At 35.4% G+C, this 12,027-nt stretch overlaps 1 protein-coding gene across 3 annotated transcripts in view; it reads left to right on the forward strand.

The window, feature by feature from the left end:
* Window positions 1-3,395, forward strand: part of WASF1 (WASP family member 1) — a 124,288-nt gene extending 120,893 nt beyond the window's left edge. For all 3 annotated transcript variants that reach the window (XM_060419500.1, XM_060419501.1, XM_060419502.1), the window contains exons 8-9: window positions 975-1,603; window positions 2,533-3,395. In XM_060419500.1, coding sequence (XP_060275483.1) covers window positions 975-1,603; window positions 2,533-2,690 — 787 coding nt within the window. In that variant the 3' untranslated portion in view covers window positions 2,691-3,395. The remainder of the gene's footprint in view (window positions 1-974; window positions 1,604-2,532) is intronic.
* Window positions 3,396-12,027: the final 8,632 nt, after the last annotated feature.

Raw genomic sequence — 12,027 nt, forward strand, 5'->3', positions numbered from 1 at the left:
ATGGACTGTACATAAACAAATGAATATGTTTGTGTTTCAACAAAGTTTTATTTACAAAAACAGGGATTAGTTAAGATCTGGCCCATGGGATGTAATTTGCCAGTCTCTCATAAGAGCTCACACATTCTCTTGGGAAAATTTAGCTAATGATCATTTAAAGATAAATGTGTTTTGTTTTATTATAGCTTTGTCCTCAAGCACATGATGTGCAGTATATTAATAAAAATAAGAATTTTGGGTATGTGGTTAAGGACAAAGAAATGGGAACCAAACTTTTAATTATAAATGTTAATTTGATGTTGGGGAAATAACTCTTAAGAATTTGAGAGAGAATAAGCAATTGCTCCTAATAATCTTTTAGTAAAGCTTTTTGAAGTTTAATTTTGTCCAGTGTCGCCCACATTACAATTTTTTAATAGAGAATTAGAAATCAGCTTTACAATTTTCAGTTAAAAAAAAATCAAGTTTATATCACGTACTCATTTGATGTTCCATCCTTAGGAAGGAAGAGGAACATCAATTTCCTTTGTGGTTTGTAATTAGTTGTTGTTGATTTAAATGAAATGACATATGACGAGTCTTAATAGCTTCAGTATGAATACAGTATTGTTTAGGCCATAGGTATTGCTACAAGTGTTGTAGTATGATAAATATTGAGCCATTATGAAGACTCATATTACAGTATAAAATTGAGCATTTTATTTATCAAAGTAAGTATAAAATGCTTATAGATATGAAAGTTGTGTGAGTAGATGAGTCCGTTTAGAATATTAGAAATCACAGCACCATGTATTAATTTTCTTGTTAGTATACTTTTGGTTTTCATTTCATTCTAAATATTGATGAAGAATTTTTAATTTTTATAGGAACATGTTACTGCATCTACCTTGATATAATTACTGGTAGCCGTTTATATTTTGTGTGGTTAGTCTTTTCTCTTTAAATAACTTGCTAGGATCTCTTTTTCATTTCAGTTCTGCTACAGGTTTGATAGAAAATCGTCCTCAGTCACCAGCTACAGGCAGGACACCTGTGTTTGTGAGCCCCACCCCCCCACCTCCTCCACCACCTCTTCCATCTGCCTTGTCAACTTCTTCATTAAGAGCTTCGATGACTTCAACTCCTCCCCCACCAGTACCACCCCCACCTCCACCTCCAACCACTGCTTTGCAAGCTCCAGCAGTACCACCACCTCCAGCTCCTCTTCAGATTGCCCCTGGAGTTCTTCACCCAGCTCCTCCTCCAATTGCACCTCCTCTAGTACAGCCCTCTCCACCAGTAGCTAGAGCTGCCCCAGTATGCGAGACTGTACCAGTTCATCCACTCCCACAAGGAGAAGTCCAGGGGCTGCCTCCACCCCCACCACCGCCTCCTTTGCCTCCACCTGGCATTCGACCATCATCACCTGTCACAGTTGCAGCTCTTGCTCATCCTCCCTCTGGGCTACATCCAACTCCATCTACTGCCCCAGGTCCCCATGTTCCATTAATGCCTCCATCTCCTCCATCACAAGTTACACCTGCTTCTGAGCCAAAGCGTCATCCATCAACCCTACCAGTAATCAGTGACGCCAGAAGTGTACTTCTGGAAGCAATACGAAAAGGTAATTTTCTCAAGAGCCTTTAAAAGCATTGCAATAGTAGCATTGAGAACCTTTCTGAATATTTGAGACAGTAATGTTTTCTTCATTTGTAAAATTTTAGATGATCATGTTTTTTGCACAAATAGCCTTTAGAAACTAGAGCTATGGTCAGTTTATATTTTAAGTAATTTTCAAGAAAATTTATCACATTAATCATTTTATCTTCATACTTAGTAGGGAATCTTAAAATGTTTAGGTAATGAATGGGAAATTTTAAATATCAGATTTAAATGTTATGGAAAATTTAGTTAAAACTCTTTGTATTATACTTAATATGTATATTAGCTACTTTAAAAATGGTATTTTCTTCAGTGTTAAGGCTGTCCATTTGGTGTATAAGTGACACTTGCTTTACTAGTACCTTGAAAGGATTTAGGTTCCTAACTTAGTAACAAAGGAATGACATGTCGTACTATATGCCAGGCACTAACAGTATGGAATGAATAATAGTGCCTTTCTCTCAAGTACTGGGGAGAATAAAGGCACAGAAAATACGCTCAACATTATTTAATTATTTGACCATAGAGGTAAATAACAAACAAAAAAATGTATCACCTGGTTAACTTTAGGTGATGGTGAGTAGGGAAGCGCAATAGACCATTATGGCTAAATAAACTGTAGACATCCTCTGGGATATGTGGTAAGTTTCATCAAATACTATCACAGATAATAACATAATAAAAGAATTAATGTCTCTAAATACGATTCCTTCAAATTGTTTTTAATAGATCTTGCTTTTTACTTTCCTGTTAGTATTTATTATGTGTACTTGATTTTATTACATTAATAATGTCTAATAATATAATATCTAGTAATAATAATATCTAATATGTCTAATAATAATATATAGTGTTTTGGTTTACAATGAATGTTTGGATTTACTCTATCAGGTATTCAGCTACGAAAAGTCGAAGAGCAGCGTGAACAGGAAGCTAAACACGAACGCATTGAAAATGATGTTGCCACCATCCTGTCCCGTCGTATTGCTGTGGAATACAGTGATTCAGAAGATGATTCAGAATTTGATGAAGTAGATTGGTTGGAGTAAGAAAAATGCATTGATAAATATTACAAAACTGAATGCAAATGTCCTTTGTGGTGCTTGTTCTTTGAAAATGTTTGGTCATCCAGTGTTTTGCTTTCTTTTCCTTAAGGTAAATAACCCTTTTCCTCCATAATTTTTTGATTTTTAAGAAAAATATTAGCACACATTTCAAACTAAATGTTTTACAGTGGCTTATCTTTTTTATTTTTCCCTGAAAAGACATCATTTGGTCAAATAAACCACTAAGTATTAAGCATGGACAGCTGTTGTTAGAGTAGCAGATTCAGTTTTTTGATATATCTTAATTGTGCACTTTGTGAATTTTAATTTAAAGAAAGCAACTGAGATTAAAAATCTTGCGGGCAGCTGTATCTATTAATGAGCCTTATCCCATTTCCTGGTGTTTTAAAAGAAGAAACACTGCCTTGATCATATGAATACACTCAGAAAGTACATTTAGCTTGTAGTATTGAATTCTCTTAAAGGAATGCTTGAATTTTTTTAATTATTGTTTTATTGTTTTAAAATACTTGCCTTATTTGAATGTTTAGCAGTATCCCCTTCCTACTTATATATTGTGTGATACAATTTTGCTTGCTGATAAGAGTTTAAAAAATTTCCATGTGAAATACACTGACATAAACCATGTAACTTACATAACTGTTAAGAATAACAGTCTGATTTAATAAATGGTTCATTTTAAAGGTTCATGGGTGTTTCCTTTTTGAATAAAACTTTCTGATAGTTTATCAAATAATATAAGCTCTAAATAGTCAATGGAAAATTTAAAAGCTACTTATGCTGTATAATTTCCTTAAGGTAGCTTTTATGTCATTTTTCCTAAAGTCAAAAAATCAATATTTTTCAACACCTTATGCTCATAAATTAAACTCTCAACTTACTCTTTAATTTTAGCACATCTTGACTTCAGTTCAACAGCATTCTTGAAATTACACTTTGCAATGATAAAATTAATTGTTAATATTTACACAGTCCAGATTCAGGGATGGAGGAGAAACAGCATCCATATCAGATTATTTAGTATGAAGAAAAGACTAAATGATGTTTTGGTAATTTGACTATGAAAATGACTGGAATCTTTATCCTTGCCTCTATCACATCAGTAGAGGGGTCCCTCTTACCCGGTTTCACCCATTAAGAAATGAGTTCTGTTCTCACCCCCTTTGAACCTGAGTGTGTCTGAAGCTTGTTTTGGCCCAGTGTGGTGGAAGTAAGTTCAGCATGGCCTGCTGGAAGTTCAGAAACCTCATACAGAGAGCTACCCCAATGAGGCCAACTTAGACCAGCCAGTTGCAAGCTCACCTGCTGGCTGACTGTAGACAGATGATCAAGCGTAGCTAAAATTAGCCCAGCCCAGAACTGTTCATGAGTAAAAATAAATGTTTATTGTCTTACACCTAATTTTTGAAGGATTTTTGAAGGACAATTTTTGTGGATTATTTCACCTAGCATTGTGGCAATAGGCAGCTGATACATGAGGTCATTGGTAACTTGCTAACTTGAGGGTTATCTAGGGAGTTAACTAATGATCTCTAATCCTTGTAGAAGAGGAAAGATGAACTAAGTCCTTCTGTAGCAGTATAGTAAGGAAATAAAAAAACAATTCTTGATGGCATTAATAAAAAAAAGATTTGCTTTGCTTTGTTGGATAGATTTGCCTGGACCTAGAACAAGAGATTAGATAGCCATTTGAGGTTTCTTTCCAACCTTACAAACCTATATAGTGTTGAATTTAACTCAAGAAAATATGCCACAGTTCTAAGTTTTTCTTTACAGATGTGTTTATGGTCAAAAGGTAGTAGCTAGTAATGGTTTTTGTAAAGCTCAGTTGTGGCCAGGTAACTGAAAAGGGAATAATACTGGTGTTGGTGAAGTTAAAGGTGATATAAAAGGAAATGGTTGAAGATTTTTTTTTCTTTTTTTTTTAACTTTATATTGAATAATAGTTGATCAGCAATGTTATGTTAGTTCCAGGTGTACAGCAAAGTGATTCAGTTATACATACACATGTTACCTATTCTTTTTCAAATTCTTTTCCCATTTAGTTATTACCGAATATTGAGCAGCATTCTCTGTACTATACAATAGGTCTTTTTGGTTATCTGTTTTAAATATAGCAGTGTGTACATGTCAATCCCATACTTAATAATAGAAGTAGATCTGTTGTAAAGCCTGGCAGTATGTGTCATAAATAGTTTATGATAATTTTTTTTTGTTTTTCAGAACATTCCTAGAAGATCAGAAAGTACCCACAGACTGAAGAGGCCATACATGTAGTATTTGTTTTAAAATTAAAATAACTTTTTAGACTAGAGACTTTGGAGCAAATCATTGAGTAGTTAATTTTAATACCCTAAGAAGAATCAAAGTTACTGGGTAATGACCTTTTATTTTCCTTACTGAATTATGTTACTATTCCATGAGGTCATGCATAACCTTAGAATTAGAAAAAAAATGAATTATATATCATGGAGAAATAAGTGGCTTTACTTGTTATGGTTGAAGTCACCCATTTACCTCCATGTTACCAAATCCAATAAACACTCTTTAGTCCTTAATTTATTTGATCTTTATATTCTGCATATACTCTGCCTCCTTGAAACTGTCAATCCCTCTGGCTTTTTTTTTTATAACACTGTTCCTTCCCCTTCCCAATAATTGTGGAACAGGCGAGGAGGAAGAAAATACTTAGCAGCAGTGGAATTTTGAATGAAATTCAGTCATTGTGGAAAGAAAGGACGTATGTCTGTCACTGTTTCTAAGTAAGGGATATTTATCTGTAAGCTGCTGATCTATAAGCTATAACTACTAGTTTTCATAGTTTATAATCTATTTGGGCAGATGAGATGACTTCTGAAGCACTTCCATGTTATAAATGTTTGTGGCTCAGTGATAAAGAATCCACCTGCTAAGCAGGAGATACGGTTGATCTGGGTTCCATCCTTGGGTTGGGCAGATTCCCTGGAGAAAGAAATTGCAACCCACTCCAGTATTCTTACTTGGGAAATCTCATTGACAGAGGAGCCTGATAGGCTACAGTCCATGGGCTCATAGCAAAGATAAGAAAAATTTTCACTTCAGTTCCATTCTGTAAAATTTGAAACTCTACCCTTTATTTCCACTTTTAAAAAGCCTACCCTTTCTTCAACAGTAATCCCACATCTCTATTTTCAAAAACTCTCGGTCGCAATAACTACAGTTCATATTTCTTTTCAGTTTCTCTTAATTCTCTTATAGGCTTTTTTCAAGTGATTCTTAAGCCATTTTGCATCACAGTTATCAACTATTCGAGCTTGCCAAATAGGTTACTCACAAGACAGCAGGGGCCTTGTGTTAAAAGGCAGCTCACAGTACCTCTTCTTATAAATGGGTTCAGAAATATCTCCTTTTTTGTTCTGTCCACTAAGGCTCTTAAAATCGTATCTTCTTAGACAGTATGCCTACATTAACAATTTTCCCCCACTAATCTCAGTAACAGAATTGACATAGAACTAGTCCTAGCTTCATAAAAACTGTGTGTGTGTGTGTGTGTGTGTGTGTGTGTGTGTGTGTGTGTAATTTAAGAAATGGAAAGCATAGAATCAACTCTTTTGGCCAAAAGGTGAAAGTTATTAATATTCCTGAAGTAATTTGTTAAGGCAGAGAGCAAAATTGATCAAGTGTTTTCATTTAATGGGAATTCTCATGAGTGACTTTCAAAATGTAGCTTTGACTTTGACTTTAGTAAACATACTGCTGCTGGGTTTTGTTTTTTTTTTTTTTTTTAGTTTGTTTTTCACTCTACTGCCTTTATCTTGACTCCAGATTTTTTTTAACTACCTCTCTAAACTGAAACAAGAGTAAATTACTTAATGCTCCTAAGTAATTCAGTAAATTCCTTTTGGAATTCATGATCACTGTGTTACCTACTTTAAAAATGCAAATAAAACTATTCAAGATGTTAATCATGGAATATCAGAATTGAAAGACAGCTTTGCTACATTGAAATAATGAAAATGAAATATCAAATTACTATATTTCTAAAATGTGTCATATGACTGTAATTAACAGAGGTCGTCTTACTGAAGCCAAACAGAAGGCATAGAACCCTTGTAATACAAAGAATAAGTCTTTTCCTCCCTTTATTCATTGCTGTACGAAGAACAAATTTATTTATGTTCTCCATGACTTGGCTGTAGAATGCACCAGTAATCTCTGTTGCTTTTCAAGCCTGACAACCAGGCTCTGAATAAAGAATGAATACCAGCCTTGAATGAACATTTCAGGCACTTTTTTTTTTTTTGCAAACTAGTTATCAATACCTTTTTCTCATTATTGTAAGGCCAGCTGCCCTGACTCTTTTTCTTTAGGAAAAAAAATTTAAACCCTACTGAGCATGTATTGAAGTCATTTTTCTCAGGATGTTTATACTTCTTTTTCCTATAATAAGTTTGTTTAGTAATAATGATTTTGAATACGTTATAGTCTATGTAAATACATTTCTTGTGTGAGTGTGCAATACTCAAAGACTTCTTGAAAAATTTGTAATTTATCTATCCTGCCTTTAGGCTAGCTGTTTCAATACTGCTCTTTTGATAAAGGCTATTGATGTCTCCTGGAGTAATAAAATTATACCTTTCCGGCCTGGAAACAATATAAAAGACATAAGAGTCATCAGATCACAATCTGTCTTCTGTTGTAACAGCTTCCAGTATTACTTAAAAGTGTCTAGTTCATTCTTACCTATGAAAGCCATGAATGTTACACTTTTAACTTGAAAAAAAATCTGTGTGTGTGTCTTAGTCACTCAGTCATGTCTGACTCCTTGCAGCCCTGTGGACTGTAGTTCATGAGGCTCCTCTGTCCATGGGATTCTCTAGGCAAGAATACTGGAGTGGATTGCCATGCTATCCTCCAGGAGATCTTTCAGACTCAGGGATCAAACCCAGGTCTTCTGCATTGCAGGCAGATTCTTTACCATCTGAGCCACCAGGGAAGCTAAAAAAACACAAAATCTATGGCAACTTTTAATCTAGACCAAACCAGATAAAGAAGTACATCTATCATTAACGGTTAGATGGTTTTCTTTTCTTTTTCTTTTTACATTTATTATATTTCTGTTTATTCAACAAAAAATTTTGATGCCTGAAGTTACTCTGCTGGGTATTGGGGAACAACAGTGAATAGACAGAGCCCTACTTTCTGAGCATAAAGTTGAATTAACAAAGAACAATGAATGTTATGTTAGGGAAGCTCATAGCACAGAGACCAAACCTAGTCTGGGAAGTCAGGAAAGGCCTTTAAAAGGAAATGGTATTTACAGTTTGAGGTGGCCTAGGCAGGTGAATGTTGGTGAGAATGGACAGTCTCCCAGGCAAAGGAAGTGGGTGCATGCTTGTCTGGAAATGCTTGGTGCAAGACATGAAGGAGTGGAATAAATAGAAATAAATTAGGTTAGCAAGAGCAAACTATGAGGTATTAGGAACCATATTATGGAGCTTGCATTACATTTTGTGGACAGTAAAATTGAGGAAATGACATCGGATGCACAGGGAAGCCTGGCATGCTGCAGTCCGTGGGCTCGGACTGACTGACATCAGAGTAGCATTTAGAAAACATAATTGGCAACTGCAAACTGGTATATGGGTTAGAAATACACTTGGAAGTCAAGAGACCAGTCAGGCAGGTACAGTTGATGACAGGTAATAATTGGGGATGATGGTGACAGAGGAGACAGGTAATGAGATAAATTCAGGACATGTAGGATGTGGAATACACTGGATTTGGTAATTGGAGAGGAAGGAGTCAAGCATAGTTTCCAGGGTCCTGGCCTACTGATATAAGGACCATTAAGAGGAAGAGCATGGGGATGATAAGTAATGCAGTTTGGGACATAAGGCAGGGAAAGGATTACTAACATGGTTGGAGGAGAGGATTTATCTTACATTTTAAAAGGAAGCCTTGCCTGCTGGAAGGAGAAAGGGATGCTTGTAAAAGGATTTGAAGATCTGGTGCCAAAAATTTTTGGTTTCCTTCTAATGGCATCTGTTTTCTCTTCGAAGTAGGTGACAGCACTGCTCAGGGTGAGAGGGGAGCAGAAGTGACAACAGTGTTAACAAAAGTAGAGAAGATTTGAAGTAGTCATTGTGAAAAATGGGAGAGAGAACTTTCCAGGGAAATAGGAAATTGTCATACAACATTTAAAACATGGTTGAGATTGGTGACCGTGAATTTATAGTGGCTCTAGTCTGCAATATGTGATTATTTTTTTCCCCAGCAATTGGAAGGCAGTTGTCAGAAAGAGACAGCTATATTTATTCAGAGTTGGGTTTGACTATATTGTGAGATGGAAGAGTTATATCTCTAGGGAAGGTTGACCTATCTCCTTTATATCTTAATCCCATGATTAAACTTCCAGTTGAAGTTCTGCTCTTCCAGAGTACCATAATGCTAGTTTGAGCTCCTTTTCTCTTAAGTGCCCTCCAGTAGGCTCTCCTGGATTGTCAGATCATGCAGGTGAATCTTTAAGGCAATACTAGGCACTACTGAGGCAATCCTTGATTTTCTTTCTACCTCAGCTTATTATGCAGTTTCTTCTTTCTATCCTGTTATACCTGCAGAGTCTCTGCTCTATTCCCATTTAACATACGCAGCTACCCTGTTATCTTTTAGATCTAGAAATCTTCTCCTAAGGATTCTGTCAAAGCTAATTCTGCCATGAAGGTTTGTAATTCAAAACAAATCTGTAGCAAGGAGGAAGGCTTTGGGGAATTAGACTTTTTAATCTATCCCTTTCATGTCTCTGTTATCTCTTCTGCCTCATTTACTTTGTTGGCAGGAATCCATTTTCTTTTGAAGATACTCAGTTCAAAAAATAAGTATAATACTATGTGTGAGTCTATTAATTTTGTTTCTTGGAGCATATTAAAATGAAGCCATATTTTTGGTTTGATTGCTGGATTGGTTAATTTTCTGCAACTCTTTGGTAATAAACGGTTTGTGTTTTTTTTACCCTTAACCAACCATCTCAGAAATGTCTGGCATAAGGTCTCAGTAAAAAAAAAATCTGAATAATTCAATTGAACTACTTAGAGTTGTCAATAAAATAACTCAAGGGCATACTAAACAAATACTAAACCTTTCATCTTGATGTCAAAGACCAGACCATTCCCTTTGTTTGTTTGTTTGTTTGATCTTTTTAACTGCAAAACATGCATACAGAAAAGTGCATAAAATTTTCAGCTCAGTAATCTTACTGCAGTGTGAATACCAATGTAACCACCATCCAGGTCAAGAAACAGAATATTGTTGGTACTCCAGAAAGCTTTTCTCATGCCCTTCCTAATTATCACCCCTTCCCTCCACTCCAGTCCTAATTTATGGTAATCATTTCCTTGCTTCTGTATAGACTTATACCACCTAAGCATGTTAATTTTGCCTATATGTTAAACTATATAAATGGAATCTTTAATATGTACTTTTTTAGTATGGCTTCTCCTACTTAAATTTTTATTTGTGAAATTCAGCTGTTTTACTGTATGTAAACTGCTTTGTTTATTTTCATTGCTAGTGGTGATCCATGGTATAAATAGATTTAATAAGTACAATTTAATAAGTATATAATATATAAGTACAATTTATCTACTCAACTGTTGATGGATATTTTAGTTTGCAATTTGAAGCTTTTATGTCTTAGGCTTGCAATGTAGGAGAGCTGCCTGCAATGTAGGAGAGCTGGGTTTGATCCCTGGATCAGGAAGATTCCCCTGGAGAAGGGAATGGCAACCCACTCCAGTGAAGAATGCCATGGACAGAGAAGCCTAGTGGGCTGTAGTCCATGGGGTCGCAAAGAGTCAGATACCTGAGTGACTTTCACTTTGAAGCTTTTAGAAGTAATACTGTTGTAAACATTTTTACATATGTTTCTTGTTCATGTGTAGGCATTTCTGTTAAGTAAATACTTGGGAGTGGAATTGCTACTTCATAGGATATGCATATCTTCAGCTTTTAGTCATGCCATGAACGTGAAAGTCAAAGTCTCTCATTTGTGTCTGACTCTTTGTGACCCCATGGACTGTACAGTCCATGGAAGTCTCCAGGCCAGAATGCTGGAGTGGGTAGCCTTTCCCTTCTCCATGGAATCTTCCCAACCCAGGAATTAAACCCACGTCTCCTACATTGTAGGTGGATTTTTCACCAACTGAGTCACAAGGGAAGCACGTGAATACTGGAATTGGTAGCCTATCCCTTTTCCAGCAGATCTTCCTGACCCAGAAATTGAACCAGGGTCTTCTGCATTGCAAGCAGATTCTTTTAATAGCTGAGCTATTAGGGAAGACCAGTAATGCCATATGATTTCCCAAAGAAGTTGTACCAACTCATACTCCTACCAGCAGTCTGAGAATTTCTGTTGCTCTTTATCCTTGCCAGCTTCGGGTATTACTCTGTTTAATTTTAGCTGTTCTAGTGGGTTTGTGGCAGTGTCTTGTAATGATTTAAGTTTTCTTTTTCTTGAGTATTAATGAAGTTGAGTATCTTTCCATGTTTTTGTTAGGCATATCTTCTCCTCTGTGGCTTGTCTTCTCAATTTAATGGTGCTCGTTGAAAATAAGTTACTAATTGAATGTAGTTCATTTTATCAATCTCTTTATGGTTAGTGCTTTTTATGCCCTGGTTAAGAAATATTTCTCTGTGCCAAGGTTGTATGATTTTCCTATGTTGTTTTCTAGAGGCTTTGTTATTTTACCTTTCATAATTAGATCTATAATCCATCTAGAAATTGATCTTTGAAAAACTAAGGTCATTTAGTTTTTATAAAAATATGGAAAAAGTTTTAGCACACCATTTATTGAAAAGACTATCATCTCCCCATTGCTTTACAGGGCCAATTTATTAAAAATACATAAACACAGACAAAAAGTAAATATATACAGGTATTTATATTGATATATGATTATATGATATGACCATATAATGATAAACAGATGGTGTATAATGATAGATGCAAATACATGAGTCTATTTATAGACTTTATTCTTTTCTACTGGTTTATCCTTATACCAATATCATGGCTTTTTCTAGTGGTTATTATAAAAAGTGTTGATATCCAAGAAATCAAACCCTTCTACCTTATTGTTTTTATTTAAGATAATCTTTACTATTCTTGGCCTTTTGTATTTCTATATAAATTTTAGAATTAGATTGGTTGCTAGCACATTGGACATTCAGAGGCAGAAATGGCTTTATTGGACCTGATAAGTGGAAGCCTATTTCATGGGCTTCATTTCTGCCACCATGGCCGCCCTGTTCACACGCCCTCATGCAAATTTTCTTGACCTTA

Source organism: Ovis aries, chromosome 8 (assembly GCF_016772045.2).
Source record: "Ovis aries strain OAR_USU_Benz2616 breed Rambouillet chromosome 8, ARS-UI_Ramb_v3.0, whole genome shotgun sequence".
NCBI classification, from domain to species: domain Eukaryota; kingdom Metazoa; phylum Chordata; class Mammalia; order Artiodactyla; family Bovidae; genus Ovis; species Ovis aries.